General features: G+C 47.0%; 2 protein-coding genes and 2 long non-coding RNA genes across 7 annotated transcripts in view; 3 read left to right on the plus strand and 1 right to left on the minus strand.

The window, feature by feature from the left end:
- Positions 1 to 2,167, minus strand: part of LOC108159459 (heterogeneous nuclear ribonucleoprotein K) — a 144,721-nt gene extending 142,554 nt beyond the window's left edge. For both annotated transcript variants that reach the window (XM_033395202.1, XM_033395203.1), the window contains exon 1: positions 2,005 to 2,167. The gene's annotated coding sequence lies outside the window, so the exon portion shown is untranslated. The remainder of the gene's footprint in view (positions 1 to 2,004) is intronic.
- A 1,291-nt stretch (positions 2,168 to 3,458) lies between these two features.
- LOC117191664 lies at positions 3,459 to 24,026 on the plus strand. The gene is made up of 4 exons (XM_033396471.1): positions 3,459 to 3,607; positions 3,681 to 3,807; positions 23,734 to 23,819; positions 23,885 to 24,026. Exons 1-4 carry the CDS (start codon positions 3,483 to 3,485, stop codon positions 24,024 to 24,026), a joined length of 480 nt encoding a protein of 159 aa, XP_033252362.1. The 5' UTR covers positions 3,459 to 3,482.
- Positions 4,105 to 12,209, plus strand: LOC117190467. Of its 2 annotated transcripts, none has more exons than XR_004473696.1 (2): positions 4,105 to 4,213; positions 11,480 to 12,209. It is a non-coding gene; the product is annotated as an uncharacterized LOC117190467 (long non-coding RNA). The 2 variants fall into 2 exon arrangements; XR_004473695.1 differs by lacking the exon at positions 4,105 to 4,213 and adding an exon at positions 11,370 to 11,389.
- Positions 16,932 to 17,907, plus strand: LOC117190468. Of its 2 annotated transcripts, none has more exons than XR_004473698.1 (2): positions 16,932 to 17,041; positions 17,749 to 17,907. It is a non-coding gene; the product is annotated as an uncharacterized LOC117190468 (long non-coding RNA). The 2 variants fall into 2 exon arrangements; XR_004473697.1 differs by lacking the exon at positions 16,932 to 17,041 and adding an exon at positions 17,298 to 17,439.

Here is a 24,026-nt window from a genome sequence, read left to right on the forward strand (position 1 = left end):
ATGGTACATACGAAACAGCGACATTGAGAGGGACCTAAAGGTTCCCAAAGTGGGCGATGTTATACAATTACATGCAGCAAGGTACTTGCAACGACTTGGTGGTCACCCTAATGCGCTAGCCAGACGTCTAATTAACCCGCCAAGGAAAAGAAGACTCAAAAGGAGTCATCCACTGGATCTCCCTACTAGATCCCTCCTATAACATCTCATTAACTTTTTGTAAATGTTCTAAATAATGTATGTACCTACTCCATATATGTAACATTAAGTTTAAGTATGTATCTCCTGTGAAACTAGATTAAGTTGCCACGAAAGGTAGCAGTAAACTTGTTTACAATAAAATACAAATTTTCCACATGAAAAAAAAAAAAAAAGAGCACGGGCAGGCATGGAGAAAAATTACCAGTCCAGGGGCCACAATGGATTGAGTGGAGTTTGCTATATAAATTGACAGAATAGATATAGTAACTCAATCGATGACATATCTGAGAGAGGAGATTTATTAAATGCATGGCTTCCAAGTGCATTTTTTTCTGTTCGTCCAGAGGCTTACACGAGCACGCACGAGGGGCACGAAGATCACATCTCTAGCTCCTATTTACGAATATACAAGAGAGCACACAACACACAAAGAGGAAACCAACAACAGCAAAAACAAGGAGAGAGAAAACGATTGCGAAAGCATATGAGTGTGTGTGTGTGTGTTTGTGTGTTCTAAAATATAGGCCGATGATACACCCCTCTGAAGATAAATTTGTGGGAATTTTTGCAAAAGAACAAACATAACCATAGAGCGGATACCTACTTATCATGTTTTTTATTCAACGAAGACAAACACTCAAAAGCTCGCTCAATAAGCTGCAAAAAACATAATGGAATTCAGTATTTACTAGAGAATTCAGTTCAATGTCAATGAACGCGCGCAAATATCTGGGAAATATCTACGCGATTGCTTCATACGAAAAAAAAGAATGCCGACACTACATGCCATCCTCGTCATACGCGCACGGGAGAAAACACACCAAACAAGGCAAATAAAAGCGAATTTTTTCGCACAGAACTGGAAACGAAGTTGAAGCAAAAGAACATGAACAAAAGCAAAAGTCGAGTCTCATAATTGGTGGGAAAGGGAGGGAGTCTGTGACTAAAGTTAATAGTGCCAGTGGGTGAAGAGTTTTGAAGGGGGGATGGGGGTAATAATGAGGTGTGCCCAGGTTGCACTCACATGTTGAAGATGGGTTTGTTTCGCTCATTAACACACGGCACTCCAACATGTATGGGAGCACACACAGATAACTCCCTCTCTCTCTCTGTTCGACTCGTCGATAGATGCTGGAGCAACAACAACCGTAACTATGAATAAAATATAGGTTAGGCCTCTTCCTAATATGTAAGTGGCGGAACGTTGAACTCGACTTGTTGTCGGCTCGGAGCAATAATATCAGCGGGGAACGAGGGACAGAGCGACAAGCAAACAAAACTATTTTGTTTTGATTTTATCTCTGCCGCAAAAAGAAAGACAAATAAATTATAATGAAATTATATGCGCCGGCATGTGCGGTTGATCGGGCGCTCCTCCCCCCGCACCATGTGGGTAAAAGCGCGTGGAGAAAAATAAAACAAGACAAGAGACTGAAGCGGATGAGACAACACAACAGCAACAACAACGGCGGCGGCGTCGGCGACGGCTCTGTACCTGGGGCCAAACGAATGCCGGCCTGAGAGCGCAAGGGAGAGGACAAGAATGCGAGTGTCTCGGTGTGCTCGGGTGGGTGTCAATGTAAACGGGAAGCCAAAAGAACGATCTGGGCTGCGTACGGGAGGGGGAGTCCAAAGACACTGGCGGCGAAAAGTGAAGAAAAATCGGCATTCACTGTGTGTATGGCAAAACTTTTCACAGAAAATGTATCCGGGAAAACACAACACTGCACACACACATTCACCCCGTTTATTTGGCCCGCAAACTTTTTTCGTTTTCCAGCGCGTCCCCAGGCGTACACTTACCTAGCTGGGATGGTTTGTCGTAGCTGCTTTTGCGTTGCTACAACAATTCAAATGTTGCTCCGGTTAGCAATGCACACAAATGTATTTAACCACGATCTGGTTTATTCAGCACTGGCTGAAAATATTATTATTAAATTGTACAGAAAAACACACGAGAATGGGAGGAAAAATGCGCAAAGTTAGCGATGAATTGCAAAATGGCGGATTATCGGACTTATCGATAAAGCGAAAAGGCGTTAGTGGCAGCACCCATTGATCAAATATACGGTCTGACACTCGGAAATATACCAAAATAAAACGTCTCATTTTCAAAATATACCCTAAATATACTGATGAATTCAAGTTATGTTATACATATTCCTCGTTTTTGATATTCCGTCGAATATTACTAGCTAAATAAAGCCCCCAAACCTGCCCACATAATTTTATCCGATTAATGAACCAATTTTCTACTTGACTGGCTGGTTCTAAATATTATCTTTCATTAGATTGTGCCTAGAAAAAAGGTTTTGGCGTAAAGGTTAAAAAAATAGAACTTAAGTGAGCATCGTTTCTATTGCTCAAATTGTATATTCCTTTGAATAATGCTGTCTAACTAAGACTCTCAGCCTCAGCTCTGCCCACATATGCCATTGATGAATAATTTTTGTTCAAGATTAACTACTTTTAGGTACTCCTTTTTAGTGTATTTTGACTAAAAGAAGGTTTAAACAAAAAATTAACAAAAAAAAAAACAGAGACTGAGATGAGAGCATTCATGAGAGCCTGGAATGACAAACATTTCCGCTATTCTTAAATATCTTTTTCGCTAGGGTATTGCGAATGTTTCGCATGTTGCGGGACATGCTGCTCGTTTTCTCTGGCAACGTAAGTGAGTATGGAAAGGACATTGTTGAGCTGAAAAAGGACATTGTGGCTACCAAAAATCCCTCAACAAAGAGAGATATACCATACAAAATAGAGAGGAATTCCCAAAAAAAAGACCAAGTCCCACCAAACTTGAGCGACAAGGTCGAATTGTTTGAAAGTGAATGAGTGACAATGATTTAAATGCAATCCAGTGGAATAAATGTATTTTCGACAAGATATGCTGATTTTCAGTACTCCATTATATTAGACTGTGTCTAAAGTAAGGTTTAAACGTAGGTCTAATCGAAATGATACTTGTGTTTGAAATCTGAGTATGGACATTTGTATAACCTATTTCCAACACAACGCCCTATATACCATTTACGCACTTCAAAATAAAATTTATTATAACATTTCATAAATACATCTTTATATACCGATACACCCCCTCTAGGTCAGACACCTTGGAACTTTCTTAGATAGTACCGGATAAGCGATATTTTATTGTCTTCAGTATTTTGTAGTATTTGTAAGACGCGTTATGGCTTCCCCAAAACTGGTCACACCTATATAAGCCACCGACGTGCATTTTTTGAATTAAATCGCATTTTTTTTTTAAATAAGTCAAAATGTCTGAAAAGAATGCCGAACCAGACCCCGAGGACATAGAGGCTGCCTACAGGCACAGCCAAATTGTGCCCGAGGTGAAACGGGCCTACCAGGAAGCTATTTCTAAAGTTTTTGCCGATCTCAGGCATGTGCAGATTTCGTCAACTCGTATCACTTTTTTTGTTATAAATGGAATATATGTATTTCTCCCCATGCAGTGCCGAGGATCTGGCTCCCTTTGCCGCCATTCACGCAGAGCACGGGGACACATACTTGGCCACCGATGAATTGGTGGCTGCCATGCGTCACAAAATGACCACCATATTGAGCAAGTTGAACCAGCACTTGAAGTGGTTTGAAAGAGTAACGTATAAAAAAAAGGTATAAATACTGGGATCCACAAAAGGGAACATTTGGAAAAGTACAAAGAAGGGATATTGGTCTCCCTATGTTACTCAACTTTGCCGCCTCAATTCAAGTTAAAAGGTAAACGAAGGAGAGCGGGTTTTTTTTCTGTTTTTTGAGTTGAAACTTGTAAAATAATTACGGCGTCAATTCGAAAATGGAGGATTCTCAAGTTTAACGCTGTACTGGGGGGTCTCAGACTGTGCAGATCTAGCCTTGGTCTCTTGGAAGAAAAAAAAAAAGAGGAATAAAAACCGGGAAAAGATCTTAACAGCTGAATACAGCAGAAAGAAAGAAATATTGTGCGTTTATAAAGTAAAAGTGTGTTAAGTGCCAATCTCAATTGGTATGTATTTCAGCGTCGCTAATATACACCACATACACTCGTGGCGTAGGGTAGTGCTTTTTTTTTATTGTAGGAAATTAATTTTTCAGATTGGCGGTTAGTACCGAATTAAACTTCGGGCAATCGTTTGGGTACCTGTCTGAACCCCAATACGAAAGCTCGCAACAACAATTTCACCGATATTAGGGCCTCCGCCCGCGGCAAGGGACTTATGCTCCTCGCCCAACTACAGCTCCGTACCAAAAAAATTCCCAGCGCTAGGCCGAGCAGCACAAAGCGGGAGGCGTAAAAGATCGGCTCATCAGTCGCTTTGCGGGCGCGAGCCACTTATGTGTCACGGACCCGCGATATATTGGAGGCCGTCCAATTCTGCGGAAATTATTAAAGCTATGTAAACGGTCAGCCAATTTCTACCCGAAATATAGATCTGGGTCTCGACCTATTTTCGTTTCCCCATACGAAGTGCCGAGGAGTGCCCAGATGTGAAGCCGGCGGCAACGACTGTCGTTTTTTTTTTATATCCATCAGTGTAACCGCTGGTTCCTATTTTTATGCTATAGTGTCATTAGTGTAATTAGCTTAGTAAATTTCTTTTGGTTGTGTTTTTAAATTCTGTTCGGAAGAAATAGCAAGTGGAATGTGTGACAGGGCGAAAGTGAACAACGGTTAAACGGCAGAGGAGAGCGTGAGTTTTTTTTGTAAAAGTATTTCTCCAGCTTTCGTTTTAGGAACGTTGCCGCAGTCCATGGAAGCGCTTTCATCGCTGTTTCAACGCATTTATTAAAACAAATCAAAGGAAGGCCGTAAGTGATCCCAAAACATAAAGATAAAATATTGGAGTTTGTTTGTTATGAGCAACTATTTATTGCATGACCGAAAAAAAAAAAAAACCTCACGTAGTCAGGGGCTTCGTCGCTTTAGAGAGGCTGTGCGCTCTCCCTTATGCCCTGCTGGCAACCATAAGCGCTTACGCCGCGCATAAGAACCAGCCCTCTTAAGAACAAGGCACAAAAGGGAAGATGCGAGGCTGGTCGCTCTGACGTTCTTTTATGCTTTCTACTTGCGGTTGCTTTCGCTAATGCACTTGAATAACTGACCTGCCATAACGATCGCGGCGCACAGTTCTTACATTCCCTTTTGCATATTTATTTTTTATTTTTATCTATTTGCCTAACATAAAAGCTAAGATATGTACCCTTACCTTCTTTCAATTTGTAATTTAAATTTTAATCTAAAGTGTATTATTAAGAGTTAATCATTTATTAGTTTACTAGTGCGATGCATGTGCTATTGCTCAATATGAAATATAGGATTTAACATGAATCGGGGCTAGAGTTCTATATGCGGGGACCATGCTGGGCAAAGGAGGGTAATGGGGTTGGATAGGAGGCTGTAAGAGCCTTCTTTATGGGATCACCGGATGAACCGGGAGCGGTGATCATGGTAGGGTGGGCATGAGTGGTCACAACAACACCGTGGCACGACTTGTATGTGTGTATGTGTCCGTGTGTGTGTAGTTAGGTGTATTTGCTCTTGTACATATTTGTGTCGATACTTCGCTTGCACGTGAAATTTTAATGAACGTTACTGTGTCAGTATTATGATTGTTGGAGTAGAGCTGTGTCCCGTCCGTTCTGGGAAATAAAAAAACCCCCCCATTTCTTGCCGATGAGACGGAAGCCGGAACAAGCACGTGCCCGGACGGGAGACGAACCATCACCTGCTCAGCCTTCCGTGAAGGTTTGGTAATATCCAATATGCTACAGTTAGTTTATTATTTGGCGCCCAACGTGGGGCCCGAGTTGTCGCAACTGACAACAAACCGGCAAGGCCCAAATGATTGTGAAAATTGTGGAATGTAGATGTGACCTTACATTCCCAACCAGTATCGGGACAGATGTGTCTTTCTAGTTGTCATTCTGTTTTGTTTGTTTTGGCTTTATCACTTTATGCTGGATCAGCGCAGTGGGTTATTAAACTATTGCCACCGTTGTAAGTGACCAAGCGGGCTCCTAGGATGCAGGCCGGAATGATGAGTACATATAACACCGGTACCACCCCGATGCATCGAGCTTATTACTATTCGTTTCGTTCTTTCTTTCTTTATTCGTTTGTCTTCCTTTCCTTCCTGTTCCTATGGTCTGGCCAATGCTGGAGGAATGCTCCTTTTTTTCCGGTTTGGATTATCCGATCAGGAACGGTGGGTGAAAGGCCTCAATTTGCCAGGAAGGAGTTGTGAATGGACTCATACTCATCGGGCTGGGTATCTGGTATCGTTGGATGGAAACGTGGTATAAAACTATTACCCACCGCGAAAGACCCGGACCGCCTATAGCTACGAGTTGTGGGTTATTATTAATTTCTTTATGCATGTAGTTGAGTAAGTGTAGTACATGGGACATATTATACACATACACACACATAGATATACCCTATTATTCCCTTTGACTTAAGCATGGTCCTAGCAGATTGTTTTTTTTGTTTGATACTGTATTTTTTTTTTTTTATTAATTTCTTAAATTTTATTTATCTATTTAATTACTTTATTATTATATTTTATATTTTATATTATGCCCGTATTTGGCAGTTGCGAGAATTTAGCAGACGAAGAATTACAAGAAAGTGTTTGCTTGATCTGCCAGGCTCAGGTGGAATATTTGGCTCAGCTCCTTTCCACGTCTTGTGGTCACACTTTCCATAGGGCCTGTTTTGGCGCACAAGTGGGTTCTAAGAAGGTTTGTCCTGTCTGTAAAACGTCTTTTCAGTCATCGACGTTGAATTTATTAGACGAAACTGCTGGGGATACCGTCGGAACCTTATTGGTACCAAAAATGCCTGATACAAGGAGTAAAGCCCATGTGGGGGCTCCACAGGGAGCTTCGACGTCTGCTTCGGCCAATCAGCCGCAAACTAGGGAAGCTGGTCCGCCAGTGGTGGTAGCTCCGCCGCCTAGTAACGAGCTTCAGCGAATGATAGCCGAAGCCATGGCTGAAGCCTCGTTGACACAAACCGAGATGCTAAGCAATGCGATCGCTAATGGTTTTCAAGGTATTCTCAGCTCTCTCATGGGCCAATTGGCAAATACAGCGGATGTTCCTTCGAGGGATAACCAAGCTGGAGAAGGATCGGCACGACGGCCGACACCTTTGCCCGGGTTTCAGGGTTTCGAAACAGCCAGCAGGAATTCCCCCATGAGTGTGGATATTCGACCAGAGCGTGTTAGTCAAATTTTAGTCAATTGGAAGCTTAGGTTCTCTGTTCGGACTGGAATTTCCGTCGACGATTTCATTTATCGGGTAGAAGCGCTCACGATCCAAACATTGGACGGGAATTTCGAGTTGCTTTCGAGATACGTGAGCAATCTCTTTGAGGGAAGTGCCAGTGACTGGTATTGGCGCTACCATAAGAGTGTTAGGACGGTCGTTTGGGCCGACCTTAAATCTTCATTGTTAGTACGATTCAAGGATGCGAGGACAGACGTCAACATTCGAGCTGCAATAGACCGAAGGAAGCAGAAGGAGAACGAATCATTTGATGAGTTCTACGAAGCGATTGTCCGACTGGCAGATACCCTGACAACGCCCTTGTCAGAAGGTTCCCTGATGGAGTCACTCCGATCCAATTTATTGCCGGAGATACAGCATGAACTGCTATATGAAAAGATCTTTAGCATTGCACAGTTAAAACACTTGGTGAAGACTCGGGAACTGTTCATGCAAACTGTTGGTAAAGATCCGGTGGCTAGACCACGACCAGCACCAAGACGGTTGGTTCACGCGGTAGAAAGCCCAGGGCAAGAGGAGTCAGACGAAAGTGATGGGGAGATAGCAGCGTTCAACTTAGTCTGTTGGAACTGCCGTGGTAATGGTCATCGCTACCAGGATTGCGTAGCAGAGCGAGTAGTTTTTTGCTATGGGTGTGGCCAGCCTGACACTTACAAGCCGTCGTGCCAAAAATGCCAAGCAACAAAAAACACCCAAGTGCGTGCACCCTTGAAAAGTGCACGCAGACCATCAGCGTCCAAAGCGACGAACACCGAGTAGCGATAGAAGCTGCTACGCAATTCCCAATCCCAATTGTAAACAATAATTTAACCATAGTTAATAAGAAAATAACACAGGAAGAAAAAGAGGATAGGGAGTCTAAACGGAAGGCACGAGCTAAAGTACGTCGGGAAGAATTTGTCAGAGATCTAAGGTTAGAGAAAAAAGCTCTGGTATGGTCAATAATATCAGAAGATCTCAGGCCATATGCAGAGGTCACATTATTAGACAGAAAGCTTGTTGGATTAATGGATACAGGGGCATCTATTAGTTGCATTGGTGGAGATTTGGCCAGCGAGCTGCTTGAAAGCCAATTTCAATTTAAGCCCATGACATCCACAGTTCGGACAGCGGGTGGGCAGTCTCAGAGAGTGGTGGGGAAGCTTAAAGCGGAAGTGGGCTATAAAGGTGTTACCAGGTCTGTTACCCTATACATCGTTCCAACCCTAACGCAGCCTCTGTATCTGGGCATTAACTTTTGGACCGAATTTGGCTTATTGCCAGCCGATTTGTATCCACAAGGAAGTGCTAATGACACGGTGAACCATTGCGATGAGGTGTGGAAGCCAGAAAACCAACGTCCTTTATCGGAGGTGCAACGAGAACAACTGAATAGAACCATTCAGTGTCTTCCGTCTTTCGCGGATAATGGTTTAGGAAAAACCACGTTGTTGTCCCATGTAATAGATGTAGGGGAGGTAAAGCCCACAAAACAACGACACTATGCAGTGTCCCCAGCTATCGAGAAATTGATGTATGAGGAGTTGGATCGCATGTTAGCGCTAGGGGTCATCGAAGAATCCAACAGTGCGTGGTCTTGTCCGGTAGTACTCGTCCGGAAGCCGGAGAAGGTTCGTCTTTGTATAGACAGCCGCAAGGTTAACGAGGTGACTCGGAAGGACGCGTATCCCATGCCGCTCATAGATGGGATCTTAAGCCGGTTACCAAAGGCAGAATACATAACTAGCCTCGACCTGAAAGATGCCTACTGGCAAATACCGCTAGAAGAAGGTTCTAGGGATAAAACAGCATTCACAGTGCCTGGACGGCCGGTTTACCAGTTTAAAGTTATGCCGTTTGGGCTTACCAATGCGCCGTCTACTATGTCCAAACTTATGGACCGCATTATTCCAGCCAATCTTCGAAACGAAGTGTTTATATACTTGGATGACCTGCTTATAGTGTCAGACACCTTTGAAAGGCATCTGAGTGTGTTAAAAGTATTAGCAGAGAAGCTGTCTGCAGCGGGGCTTACAATTAATATACAGAAGAGCAAGTTCTGTGTGCCTGAGGTCCGCTATCTGGGGCATGTAGTGGGTCACGGTATTATAGGCATGGACTTGGACAAAATAGAGGCCATTAAGGAATATCCTGCTCCGAAGTCGGTGAAACAGTTGCGTCGATTCTTGGGTATGACGGGGGAGTATGGCAAATTTATAAAGAATTTTGCGGCTATTGCGGCGCCTCTGACGGACGCCCTGAAGCAGAAACGCCAGTTCATTTGGTCCGAAGAAGCAGAAGCTGCATTCACAGCTCTGAAGAACTCAATGTGTGAAGCTCCCGTCTTACACACGCCGAATTTTGAAAAGCCTTTCTTTATCCACTGCGACGCTAGTCACTCAGGACTCGAAACGCTCGAAAAGGTTCGGCGCTACTATTATTGGCCGACGATGTTAAAAGATGTCAAAGAGTTCATAAACCGGTGTGAAATTTGTAAGTGTACTAAGCATCCAAATAGACCTTTAAGACCGCCACTAGCAAAAACGGGGGAAACAGAACGGTTCTTCCAGAAGCTCTACGTAGATTTTCTGGGACCGTATCCTAGAAGTCGTAGTGGGAATGTCGGGATATTTGTGGTGCTAGATCATTTTTCCAAATTTCCGTTTATTAAACCCGTAAGAAAATTTACCGCCGACGCCATCGTACCATACATTGAGGAACAATTATTTCACTGCTTTGGAGTGCCGGAAAAGCTAGTCTCGGACAACGGCGTCCAATTTAAGTCCCATGCATTCAACTCCTTGCTTCAGAAGTATGGCATACAGCACGCTTACACCGCCGTTTACGCTTCGCAGGCTAACGCGTCCGAGCGAGTTAACAGGTCTATCTTGGCAGCAATCAAAGCCTACATAAATACTGACCAAGGTAACTGGGATGAGCAGCTCAGCAGTGCGTTAAGATCGGCTGTGCACAGTGCCGTAAAGGCGAGTCCATACCAGTTGGCGTTTGGGCAACAGATGATCACGAATGGTACCACGTATCAGTTGTTGAGGCAGCTAGAGATGTTAGAAGATCGTTGGGTGCATTTTTCTAGGGACGACTCATTTGACCTGATGCGTGGCACGGCAAAGGAGGCAATGAGGGCTCAGCACGAACAAAATAAAAAGACGTATAACCTTCGAAGTAAGGAGGTATCATTCAGAGTGGGACAGGAGGTTTACCGTCGAAATTTCCAGCAAAGTAATTTCGTGAAAGGATTTAATGCCAAGTTGGCTCCCGTTTTTGTGAAGTCCCGGGTAAGGCGACAGTTGGGTCAAGCCTATTACGAGCTAGAGGATCTTCAAGGACGTCTGATCGGCAAATTCCATGCCAAAGATATCAAACAGTAGCACCATGGTTAAAAATCGCTCTAAGTGGGAATCACCCTTTTGGTCCTTCTTCCCCAAAGTGTGATTTTGGTAGGGGGGATTTGAAGTGGTTTGAAAGAGTAACGTATAAAAAAAGGTATAAATACTGGGATCCACAAAAGGGAACATTTGGAAAAGTACCAAGAAGGGATATTGGTCTCCCTATGTTACTCAACTTTGCCGCCTCAATTCAAGTTAAAAGGTAAACGAAGGAGAGCGGGTTTTTTTCTGTTTTTTGAGTTGAAACTTGTAAAATAATTACGGCGTCAACTCGAAAATGGAGGATTCTCAAGTTTAACGCTGTACTGGGGGGTCTCAGACTGTGCAGATCTAGCCTCGGTCTCTTGGAAGAAAAACTGTTGGCGAAGACAGACGTGCTATTTTTGTCCAGTCCAAGTATAAAGAAAAAAAAAGAGGAATAAAAACCGGGAAAAGATCTTAACAGCTGAATACAGCAGAAAGAAAGAAATATTGTGCGTTTATAAAGTAAGTGCCAATCTCAATTGGTATGTATTTCAGCGTCGCTAATATACACCACATACACTCGTGGCGTAGGGTAGTGCTTTTTTTTTTATTGTAGGAAATTAATTTTTCAGATTGGCGGTTAGTACCGGCTTAAACTTCGGGCAATCGTTTGGGTACCTGTCTGAACCCCAATACGAAAGCTCGCAACAACAATTTCCCCGATATTAGGGCCTCCGCCCGCGGCAAGGGACTTATGCTCCTCGCCCAACTACAGCTCCGTACCAAAAAAATTCCCAGCGCTAGGCCGAGCAGCACAAAGCGGGAGGCGTAAAAGATCGGCTCATCAGTCGCTTTGCGGGCGCGAGCCACTTATGTGTCACGGACCCGCGATATATTGGAGGCCGTCCAATTCTGCGGAAATTATTAAAGCTATGTAAACGGTCAGCCAATTTCTACCCGAAATATAGATCTGGGTCTCGACCTATTTTCGTTTCCCCATACGAAGTGCCGAGGAGTGCCCAGATGTGAAGCCGGCGGCAACGACTGTCGTTTTTTTTTTATATCCATCAGTGTAACCGCTGATTCCTATTTTTATGCTATAGTGTCATTAGTGTAATTAGCTTAGTAAATTTCTTTTGGTTGTGTTTTTAAATTCTGTTCGGAAGAAATAGCAAGTGGAATGTGTGACAGGGCGAAAGTGAACAACGGTTAAACGGCAGAGGAGAGCGTGAGTTTTTTTTTGTAAAAGTATTTCTCCAGCTTTCGTTTTAGGAACGTTGCCGCAGTCCATGGAAGCGCTTTCATCGCTGTTTCAACGCATTTATTAAAACAAATCAAAGGAAGGCCGTAAGTGATCCCAAACTAGGGAAGCTGGTCCGCCAGTGGTGGTAGCTCCGCCGCCTAGTAACGAGCTTCAGCGAATGATAGCCGAAGCCATGGCTGAAGCCTCGTTGACACAAACCGAGATGCTAAGCAATGCGATCGCTAATGGTTTTCAAGGTATTCTCAGATCTCTCATGGGCCAATTGGCAAATACAGCGGGTGATCCTTCGAGGGATAACCAAGCTGGAGAAGGATCGGCACGACGGCCGACACCTTTGCCCGGGTTTCAGGGTTTCGAAACAGCCAGCAGGAATTCCCCCATGAGTGTGGATATTCGACCAGAGCGTGTTAGTCAAATTTTAGTCAATTGGAAGCTTAGGTTCTCTGTTCGGACTGGAATTTCCGTCGACGATTTCATTTATCGGGTAGAAGCGCTCACGATCCAAACATTGGACGGGAATTTCGAGTTGCTTTCGAGATACGTGAGCAATCTCTTTGAGGGAAGTGCCAGTGACTGGTATTGGCGCTACCATAAGAGTGTTAGGACGGTCGTTTGGGCCGGCCTTAAATCTTCATTGTTAGTACGATTCAAGGATGCGAGGACAGACGTCAACATTCGAGCTGCAATAGACCGAAGGAAGCAGAAGGAGAACGAATCATTTGATGAGTTCTACGAAGCGATTGTCCGACTGGCAGATACCCTGACAACGCCCTTGTCAGAAGGTTCCCTGATGGAGTCACTCCGATCCAATTTATTGCCGGAGATACAGCATGAACTGCTATATGAAAAGATCTTTAGCATTGCACAGTTAAGACACTTGGTGAAGACTCGGGAACTTTTCATGCAAACTGTTGGTAAAGATCCGGTGGCTAGATCACGACCAGCACCAAGACGGTTGGTTCACGCGGTAGAAAGCCCAGGGCAAGAGGAGTCAGACGAAAGTGATGGGGAGATAGCAGCGTTCAACTTAGTCTGTTGGAACTGCCGTGGTAATGGTCATCGCTACCAGGATTGCGTAGCAGAGCGAGTAGTTTTTTGCTATGGGTGTGGCCAGCCTGACACTTACAAGCCGTCGTGCCAAAAATGCCAAGCAACAAAAAACACCCAAGTGCGTGCACCCTTGAAAAGTGCACGCAGACCATCAGCGTCCAAAGCGACGAACACCGAGTAGCGATAGAAGCTGCTACGCAATTCCCAATCCCAATAGCAAACAATAATTTAACCATAGTTAATAAGAAAATAACACAGGAAGAAAAAGAGGATAGGAAAGCTAAACGGAAGGCACGAGCTAAAGTACGTCGGGAAGAATTTGTCAGAAGTCTAAGGTTAGAGAAAAAAGCTCTGGTATGGTCAATAATATCAGAAGATCTCAGGCCATATGCAGAGGTCACATTATTAGACAGAAAGCTTGTTGGATTAATGGATACAGGGGCATCTATTAGTTGCATTGGTGGAGATTTGGCCAGCGAGCTGCTTGAAAGCCAATTTCAATTTAAGCCCATGACATCCACAGTTCGGACAGCGGGTGGGCAGTCTCAGAGAGTGGTGGGGAAGCTTAAAGCGGAAGTGGGCTATAAGGGTGTTACCAGGTCTGTTACCCTATACATCGTTCCAACCCTAACGCAGCCTCTGTATCTGGGCATTAACTTTTGGACCGAATTTGGCTTATTGCCAGCCGATTTGTATCCACAAGGAAGTGCTAATGACACGGTGAACCATTGCGATGAGGTGTGGAAGCCAGAAAACCAACGTCCTTTATCGGAGGTGCAACGAGAACAACTGAATAGAACCATTCAGTGTCTTCCGTCTTTCGCGGATAATGGTTTAGGAAAAACCACGTTGTTGTCCCATGTAATAGATGTAGGGGAGGTAAAGCCCACAAAACAACGACACTATGCAGTGTCCCCAGCTATCGAGAAATTGATGTATGAGGAGTTGGATCGCACAGTAGCGCTAGGGGTCATCGAAGAATCCAACAGTGCGTGGTCTTGTCCGGTAGTACTCGTCCGGAAGCCGGAGACGGTTCGTCTTTGTATAGACAGCCGCAAGGTTAACGAGGTGACTCGGAAGGACGCGTATCCCATGCCGCTCATAGATGGGATCTTAAGCCGGTTACCAAAGGCAGAATACATAACTAGCCTCGACCTGAAAGATGCCTACTGGCAAATACCGCTAGAAGAAGGTTCTAGGGATAAAACAGCATTCACAGTGCCTGGACGGCCGCTTTACCAGTTTAAAGTTATGCCGTTTGGGCTTACCAATGCGCCGTCTACTATGTCCAAACTTTTGGACCGCTTTATTCCAGCCAATCTTCGAAACGAAGTGTTTATATACTTGGATGACCTGCTTATAGTGTCAGACACCTTTGAAAGGCATCTGAGTGTGTTAAAAGTATTAGCAGAGAAGCTGTCTGCAGCGGGGCTTACAATTAATATACAGAAGAGCAAGTTCTGTGTGCCTGAGGTCCGCTATCTGGGGCATGTAGTGGGTCACGGTATTATAGGCATGGACTTGGACAAAATAGAGGCCATTAAGGAATATCCTGCTCCGAAGTCGGTGAAACAGTTGCGTCGATTCTTGGGTATGACGGGATGGTACCACAAATTTATAAAGAATTTTGCGGCTATTGCGGCGCCTCTGACGGACGCCCTGAAGCAGAAACGCCAGTTCATTTGGTCCGAAGAAGCAGAAGCTGCATTCACAGCTCTGAAGAACTCAATGTGTGAAGCTCCCGTCTTACACACGCCGAATTTTGAAAAGCCTTTCTTTATCCACTGCGACGCTAGTCACTCAGGAGTAGGAGGGGTACTGATGCAGATAAACGAAGAGGGCGATGAAGTACCAATTGCGTTTGTGTCACGAAAATTGAATAAGTGCCAACGTGCTTACTCGGTGACGGAAAAGGAATGCTTACCTGCCATTCTGAGCATCAAGAAATTTCGCGCTTATGTAGAGGGACATCAATTTACGGTGATAACCGACCATGCCTCCTTGAAGTGGCTGATGTCCCAATCAGATCTGAGTAGCAGACTGGCCAGATGGGCTTTGAAGCTTCAGGGGTATTCCTTTAATATTAGCCACCGAAAAGGGTCTCGAAACATCATTCCAGACGCCTTGTCTCGGGTCTTTTCCCCAGATTTGTCAGAGATCGAACCAGAAGAAAGGATCGATTTGGAGTCGGAGCACTTTATTTCGACGGATTACGTTTCCCTTAGGGCTAAAGTAGCGAGTAGGCAGGCTCAGATGCCAGATGTAAAGGTGGTAGGCAGGCATATATATCGTCGCACCGAGCACGCAACAGGCGAAAGGGTAGCGGATGAACTCTGTTGGAAAATTTGGATTCCCAAGGGGCTCATAGATTCGGTCCTGAAAATGGCTCACGAGCACGCCCTATCTGCACACGGAGGCATAAATAAAACGCTCGAAAAGGTTCGGCGCTACTATTATTGGCCGACGTTGTTAAAAGATGTCAAAGAGTTCATAAACCGGTGTGAAATTTGTAAGTGTACTAAGCATCCAAATAGACCTTTAAGACCGCCACTAGCAAAAACGGGGGAAACAGAACGGTTCTTCCAGAAGCTCTACGTAGATTTTCTGGGACCGTATCCTAGAAGTCGTAGTGGGAATGTCGGGATATTTGTGGTGCTAGATCATTTTTCCAAATTTCCGTTTATTAAACCCGTAAGAAAATTTACCGCCGACGCCATCGTACCATACATTGAGGAACAATTATTTCACTGCTTTGGAGTGCCGGAAAAGCTAGTCTCGGACAACGGCGTGCATTCAACTCCTTGCTTCAGAAGTATGGCATACAGCACGCTTACACCGCCGTTTACACTTCGCAGGCTAACGCGTCCGAGCGAGTTAACAGATCTATCTTGGCAGCAATCAAAGCCTACATAAATACTGACCAAGGTAACTGGGATGAGCAGCTCAGCAGTGTAGCATGTGCGTTAAGATCGGCTGTGCACAGTGCCGTAAAGGCGAGTCCATACCAGTTGGCGTTTGGGCAACAGATGATCACGAATGGTACCACGTATCAGTTGTTGAGGCAGCTAGAGATGTTAGAAGATCGTTGGGTGCATTTTTCTAGGGACGACTCATTTGACCTGATGCGTGGCACGGCAAAGGAGGCAATGAGGGCTCAGCACGAACAAAATGAAAAGACGTATAACCTTCGAAGTAAGGAGGTATCATTCAGAGTGGGACAGGAGGTTTACCGTCGAAATTTCCAGCAAAGTAATTTCGTGAAAGGATTTAATGCCAAGTTGGCTCCCGTTTTTGTGAAGTCCCGGGTAAGGCGACAGTTGGGTCAAGCCTATTACGAGCTAGAGGATCTTCAAGGACATCTGATCGGCAAATTCCATGCCAAAGATATCAAACAGTAGCACCATGGTTAAAAATCGCTCTAAGTGGGAATCACCCTTTTGGTCCTTCTTCCCCAAAGTGTGATTTTGGTAGGGGGGATTTGAAGTTGTTTGAAAGAGTAACGTATAAAAAAAAGGTATAAATACTGGGATCCACAAAAGGGAACATTTGGAAAAGTACCAAGAAGGGATATTGGTCTCCCTATGTTACTCAACTTTGCCGCCTCAATTCAAGTTAAAAGGTAAACGAAGGAGAGCGGGTTTTTTTCTGTTTTTTGAGTTGAAACTTGTAAAATAATTACGGCGTCAACTCGAAAATGGAGGATTCTCAAGTTTAACGCTGTACTGGGGGTCTCAGACTGTGCAGATCTAGCCTTGGTCTCTTGGAAGAAAAAAAAAGAGGAATAAAAACCGGGAAAAGATCTTAACAGCTGAATACAGCAGAAAGAAAGAAATATTGTGCGTTTATAAAGTAAAAGTGTGTTAAGTGCCAATCTCAATTGGTATGTATTTCAGCGTCGCTAATATACACCACATACACTCGTGGCGTAGGGTAGTGCTTTTTTTTTATTGTAGGAAATTAATTTTTCAGATTGGCGGTTAGTACCGAATTAAACTTCGGGCAATCGTTTGGGTACCTGTCTGAACCCCAATACGAAAGCTCGCAACAACAATTTCCCCGATATTAGGGCCTCCGCCCGCGGCAAGGGACTTATGCTCCTCGCTCAACTACAGCCCCGTACCAAAAAAACCCCCAGCGCTAGGCCGAGCAGCACAAAGCGGGAGGCGTAAAAGATCGGCTCATCAGTCGCTTTGGGGGCGCGAGCCACTTATGTGTCACGGACCCGCGATATATTGGAGGCCATCCAATTCTGCGGAAATTATTAAAGCTATGTAAACGGTCAGCCAATTTCTACCCGAAATATAGATCTGGGTCTCGACCTATTTTCGTTTCCCCATACGAAGTGCCGAGGAGTGAAGCCGGCGGCAACGACTGTCGTTTTTTTTTTATATCCATCAGTGTAACCGCTGATTCCTATTTTTATGCTATAGTGTCATTAGTGTAATTAGCTTAGTAAATTTCTTTTGGTTGTGTTTTTAAATTCTGTTCGGAAGAAATAGCAAGTGGAATGTGTGACAGGGCGAAAGTGAACAACGGTTAAACGGCAGAGGAGAGCGTGAGTTTTTTTTTGTAAAAGTATTTCTCCAGCTTTCGTTTTAGGAACGTTGCCGCAGTCCATGGAAGCGCTTTCATCGCTGTTTCAACGCATTTATTAAAACAAATCAAAGGAAGGCCGTAAGTGATCCCAAAACATAAAGATAAAATATTGGAGTTTGTTTGTTATGAGCAACTATTTATTGCATGACCGAAAAAAAAAAAAAAAACCTCACGTAGTCAGGGGCTTCGTCGCTTTAGAGAGGCTGTGCGCTCTCCCTTATGCCCTGCTGGCAACCATAAGCGCTTACGCCGCGCATAAGAACCAGCCCTCTTAAGAACAAGGCACAAAAGGGAAGATGCGAGGCTGGTCGCTCTGACGTTCTTTTATGCTTTCTACTTGCGGTTGCTTTCGCTAATGCACTTGAATAACTGACCTGCCACGGTCATTCCCTTTTGCATATTTATTTATTATTATTATCTATCTATTACTATCTATCTAGCTAGAGATATGTACCCTTACCTTCTTTCAATTTGTAATTTAAATTTCAATCTAAAGTGTATTATTAAGAGTTAATCATTTATTAGTTTACTAGTGCGATGCATGTGCTATTGCTCAATATGAAATATAGGATTTAACATGAATCGGGGCTAGAGTTCTATATGCGGGGACCATGCTGGGCAAAGGAGGGTAATGGGGTTGGATAGGAGGCTGTAAGAGCCTTCTTTATAGGATCACCGGATGAACCGGGAGCGGTGATCATGGTAGGGTGGGCATGAGTGGTCACAACAACACCGTGGCACGACTTGTATGTGTGTTTTTTTTTTTTTTTTTTTTTTTTTTTTTTTTTTTTTTTAGATTGGGAAAACAATTTATATTTATAAAATAACAATTATGGCTGGGAAGGGGGTGGGGGGGTGGGTCCGCTCCCGCGGGACTGCCGCTAGGCATTACTTCGCGGTGCGGGCTGTGGGGTCATCCTTCTGGCTTAGTTTGTCCGGCTTCGCTCCAGCCTGCGCAGCTCCTTGATCACGCTTGCTGCCATGTAGGCGACCGCGTTCCAAGATTGCTCATCGGCTAGCATCTGGTCGGTGAGGGTGTCCCCACTCCCTTCTGCAAGCGTCTCCCCTAGCCTCGTTCGTTCTTGCGAGAAGCGGGGGAATACAAAGAAGACGTGCTCTGCATCCTCGTCGACTCCAGGCCCGCAGCAGCTGCAATACGGGTCGTCAGCATGCCTAAAGCGATGCAGGTACTGCTTGAAGCAGCCATGCCCCGTCAGCAGTTGGCCCAAATAATGGTCCATTTGGCCGTGCCTTCTTCGCAGCCATGGGCTAAGCTGGGGAAGGAGACGTCTGGTCCACCTCCCTTTTGCCGCTTGGTCCCAGCGCCGTTGCCACTGGGCTATAGTGCGCTCTCGCCGCTCGCTGGCTACCTCCATTCCGCTCTGCCGCTCAGCTGCCAGAAGTGCGGCGTCTTCAGACACCGTCCGGAAGCAGCATGTTACCCTCAGGGCACAGCGTCGGTATGCGCTTCTGCAGTCTCTGCTGTATGTGTAAACCATCATTGCTGGTGCCCACACTGCTGATCCATATAAGATTATGGAGGTGACCACCCCAGCGATGAGCTGCCTGCTACGCTGCCGTGGTCCCCCTGTATTGGCCATCATCCTGCTTATGGCCGCCGTAGCTGCAGTCGCTTTTGGTGGGCTTGGTAGGTACTTTAGCGCAGGCTTGGTCCTGATGATCGTGCTACCGACTCTCACGCATGCCTGCTCGACCTTTTTTCTGCTGCTCATTAGCACAGCCTCCGTCTTCTTCTCCGCCAGTGCTAGCCCATTGGCTGCGAGCCAGGCCACTATCATCCCGACTGCTACGTTGGTTTTCTCCTCTACGTCTCTTACGTGTTTCGACACTGTCACCAGTGCTATGTCGTCGGCGAAGCCCACCAGGGTGCACCCTTCCGGTAATGTAAGCCGCAGGATATCGTCATACATCACGTTCCACAGTATCGGCCCTAGGACCGAGCCCTGTGGGACGCCTCCGGTGATTTGGTGATGTTCTGCTCCTTCTTCCGTGTCGTAGATCAGGACGCGGTCCGTGAAATAGCTTCGCAGAGTCCGTGTGATTTGCTCAGATATACCCCTCCTGGTCAGGGCCTCTAGGATGCTCTTCCAGCTGGCAGAGTTGAAGGCGTTTCGTACGTCTAGTGTACATACTAGGCAGTACTTTTTGTCGCCTCCAGCCCATCGCGTTCCTGCCATGGCTTCCCTGGCAAGGTTTGTCACCATCTCGATGGCGTCAGTGGTGCTCCTCTGCTTGCGGAACCCGAATTGGAGGTCGGAAAGTCCGCGACGCTCAGCCAGTTCCGCCTCCAGTCGGTTACATACCATCCTCTCGAAAATCTTTCCCATGGTATCCAGCATGCACAGCGGCCGGTATGACGATGGGTCGTTGAGCTCTTTGCCTGGCTTGGGTATCAGAACCAGCCTTTGCCGTTTCCATGCTCGTGGGACTGTCCGCTCCGCTAGGCACTGGGTGTACATTGTGGCGAATGCTTCCGGATGGGCTCTAATTATGCATTTTAGTGCTGCATTAGGGACTCCATCTGGACCTGCCGCTTTCCCGATCTTCAGCTTACCCGTGGCCTCCAGTACTTCTCTGACAGTGATGATGGTGGTGGTGTCCCTCAGGCTAGCTCCTTCTAGCCTAGCTTCCTCTTGTAAGGGTGGTTGTCCAGGGAATAGGGTGCCGACTATCTTTCTCATATGCACCGGATCCTTGGGCATAGGCTGTCTGTTTAATCTCCCCATGACTAGTTTGTATGCTCCACCAAAAGGTTCCGCATCGGCCGCATCGCAGAGCTCCTTGAAGCATTTGAGTTTGCTGCTTCTGATGGCCTCCTTCAGCTCTTTTCTTTTGGCCTTGAATGCCGCGCCATTTCTGCCAAATTGGGCGGAGCCTCTTGCTCGCTGGTAGGCACGCCGAGCTGCGCAGCACTCCCTCCTGGCCTTGGCAATGTGCTCATTCCACCACGGTACTGGCCGGTGCCTGCTTCCTCCGATCTTTCTTTTTTTCATGGCTGCATCACAGGCCGCTTTGACGGTCCTGTAAACGGCAAGCGCGGATGCTTCAGCATCCCCGGCGGCGCTTAGGTTTTCTGCTGCCGAGAGGAGCGCGGCTCTGCTCAGGCTTTCCTCCTTGTACCCGGCCTGGAGCGCCCGCTGTATCCTTGTTGTGTTCCTGGGTGCAAAGGTTTCCGTCATTACGGCTAAGTGGTCACTATGGGTGTAAGCACTCAGCACTTGCCACTTCGCGTGGCGTGCGAGCTCTGGGCTTGCAAAGGTGAGGTCTATAATAGACTCCCGCCCTGCTTTGCTGAACGTTGGTGTGGTTCCTGTGTTGAGGAGACAGACGTTCAGGCTTGCAAACTCGTCCAGGAGCGATGTCCCACGGGGTGTGTTCTTGGCGCTGCCCCAAGTCGTGGCCCAGGCGTTAAAGTCGCCCGCTATCAGGACCGGCGATTTGCCTCGTGCGTCGTTAGCGATGTTGCTGATGATCGCCTCATACTCCTGCTGCGTGAACCTCGGTGCTATGTAGCAGCTGTAGACAAAAGTGCCGCTGTGCTTAGCTCTCACATATCCCACTCTGGATGCTCTGTGGGTAAGCTGGCCTGGTTGTGGGCCACAGCTCCAGATTGCTGCTCCTCCGTCTGAGCTTTGCTGCCAGACTCCTTCGTGTTTTTTGCCGTACGGCTCGCTGAGTAGCGACTGTTTGCGCCAACAGATCCTGAGCAGCTCGGCAGTGGTTTAGGTTGAGCTGCAGGAGCTTAACCATCAACCAGTTTTGCTAGTGCCTTCTTATACTCAGGGCAGCTGCGACTGAGGGCCGAGTGGGCTGCTGAGCGGACGTCTCCTGGCTTGCCAGCGCATAGTATGCACATTGGCGGGTTGTTGCACTGGTTGTGCTTGTGCCCCTCCCCACCACATTTGTAGCATGCATTGCTTGACACAGGCCGCTTGGATCTGCACCTGGCTGCAGTGTGTCCATAGGCCATGCACTTGAAGCAGCGGGTTGGCGCAATCCGTTGCCGCACGCGGCAGACAACCCAGCCGATTCGAACTTTCCCGAGCTCCAGGAGCTTCTTTGCGAGTGCGGGCTGAAGGTTCAGCGTAGCTACCTGCGTTGCGCCATATGCTTTCCGCATGTACGGCACTGCTCCTTGTGTTAAGTCGCCGTCGATCGCTGCAGCTATGGCCTCACATACCTCGTCGCCTGTCGTGAGCTCGTCTATGTTGAGTACCTCAACCGCGACTGTCTCCTGCATGGCCTTCACGGCTGCCTTGTCCCCAAGCGCTGCCTGGATGGCCATCTGCAGCTCCTGGGTGGCGGGGTCTGAGGATTGTTGCATCCTTAGAAGCAGCTCGCCCGAGGCTGTCTTCCTGATGCCCTGAACCTTGTTTTTGAGGCTCTGGAGTGTTGGTGCTGCCTTCACCAGTTTGAGGATGTCGGCGTATGATGCCTCCTCGGTGCATTTGACCAGCACTGCGTCTGGTCGGCCTGTCTGCTTGCGTTTCGCACGCCTGCCTCTCACCTCACTCCACTTCTGTGTAGGGTTGGTGTCTTCCGCCTTGCCGCACTGCATCTTGGTTTCCTCTTGTCGAGTGGCGTCGGCTTGGTGTCCTTACCTGGGCCTTCCGCGCGCGCTCTTCTCCTCAGTTCGGGGTGTTGCCTCGCTCTTGTGGGCTCCTGATGCCGTTTGCGTCGCCTTAGTCGCACTGGGCTTGGTCATCCTGGGTAGGGGGCCAGTTGGGCCTGCAGTGTGATCATGGCACTGGCATCCTCCTGGCGCTGCCTTTTTATCCTCTGGCGCCTGCAGATGGGATTTGACTTCCACTTGCAACTCCTTCATGCGTGCTACCATCTTCTTGATGGCCATGTTGATCGACCTCTGGCCCTTCTCGTTCATCTGGTAGAGTAGGTCGTCCAGGATTGCGCCAATCTCGTCTATGTCCTGTAAGCAGTTCCTGCTTCGCTTGGGGGGGTTTTTCTCCCGCTACTCGATGGTGTAGGGGGGTCCCTCGGCCTCTTCAGAGTATCAGTGCCCTTGCCGCCGTCCTGCGTAGCCCCACTGGCAAAGCTGTGCAACGAGCTCTGCTTCATTGGCGGTGCTAAAGCTGCTTGTGGCGGTGTTCGGGCCACCTTTGAGGCTTTTTGGAAAACCATTGCTCCTTGGCTTGTAGCGAATTTTGCTTCGTCGGCCAAGTGTGCCACCGGCGAAGCAGGATTCGGGGGAACATCTCTCAGGGCCTCCAGGGTCCGCGCCCCGGCCACGGGATTCCTCCACGCGTGTGAATTTGGGATGGAACTTATGCGTAGGTGTGTGTGCGGTTTGCAAGTGATCCCGCCTAGGAGTTAGGCAGTACCTTCCCTCAGGTGCGGTCGCTGACAGAAGCTAGCTGCTGTGGGCGCAGTTATCTTCCGCAGCGGGCTCTGTCGAGGGCTGGATGCTTTGGCACCTAGTGCCCCTTCACCGCACTGCAGTCGATCAGCTGGTTAGTGGCCTGCACTATCCAGCCCTGGTACCCCAGTCGATCAGCTGCGAGGCCTGGAGTGAAGAAGAAGAACGGGAGAACCGGCCCAAAGGAGAGAAAGGATGAAAAAAGGTGGGAATCTCCAAGTGACGAGTGAAAAGCGCCGTCCAAAGCACTCACGGTGGGCCCCAGCGCCCCTGCCCCTTTGGGTGACCGTGGAAGTGCAACGCGCAGCCGTGTCCGTGTGTGTGTAGTTAGGTGTATTTGCTCTTGTACATATGTATTTGTGTCGATACTTCGCTTGCACGTGAAATTTTAATGAACGTTACTGTGTCAGTATTATGATTGTTGGAGTAGAGCTGTGTCCCGTCCGTTCTGGGAAATAAAAAAACCCCCCATTTCTTGCCGATGAGACGGAAGCCGGAACAAGCACGTGCCCGGACGGGAGACGAACCATCACCTGCTCAGCCTTCCGTGAAGGTTTGGTAATATCCAATATGCTACACACTTCTTTGACAACAACGATGCAGAAAACAAGTTGGTTGTACTGGAAATGCTCAAGGAGAAGTTCGCCCCCTACGAGGGCCACAACTGGTCTGTCCTTCGCCTATACTTGTCGCCCTGCACGCCCTAACTTGCTGTCTGCCTTGTCTTTTCAGGAACGTCAACCATCTGTCCCCGGAAGAATACACGCGTCCGGAGCGCAGGCGCCTCCTGGATTCCAGTATCTGCGTGATGGAGAGGGAACTGGCAGCACAGGAAAAGGCACTTGAGGTTTGTCTTTTGGCCAATCGCTACTAG

The sequence above is a fragment of the Drosophila miranda genome (genome assembly GCF_003369915.1).
Source record: "Drosophila miranda strain MSH22 chromosome Y unlocalized genomic scaffold, D.miranda_PacBio2.1 Contig_Y1_pilon, whole genome shotgun sequence".
Lineage (NCBI taxonomy): Eukaryota > Metazoa > Arthropoda > Insecta > Diptera > Drosophilidae > Drosophila > Drosophila miranda.

Excerpts from the sequence above, each read along its gene's own strand:
- LOC117191664 (XM_033396471.1), top strand. The coding sequence starts at position 3,483 with ATGTCTGAAAAGAATGCCGAACCAGACCCCGAGGACATAGAGGCTGCC. Across the intron at positions 3,608-3,680 it reads AAAGTTTTTGCCGATCTCAG|TGCCGAGGATCTGGCTCCCT; the intron begins GCATGTGCAGAT and ends CTCCCCATGCAG. Across the intron at positions 3,808-23,733 it reads TGAGCAAGTTGAACCAGCAC|TTCTTTGACAACAACGATGC; the intron begins TTGAAGTGGTTT and ends TATGCTACACAC.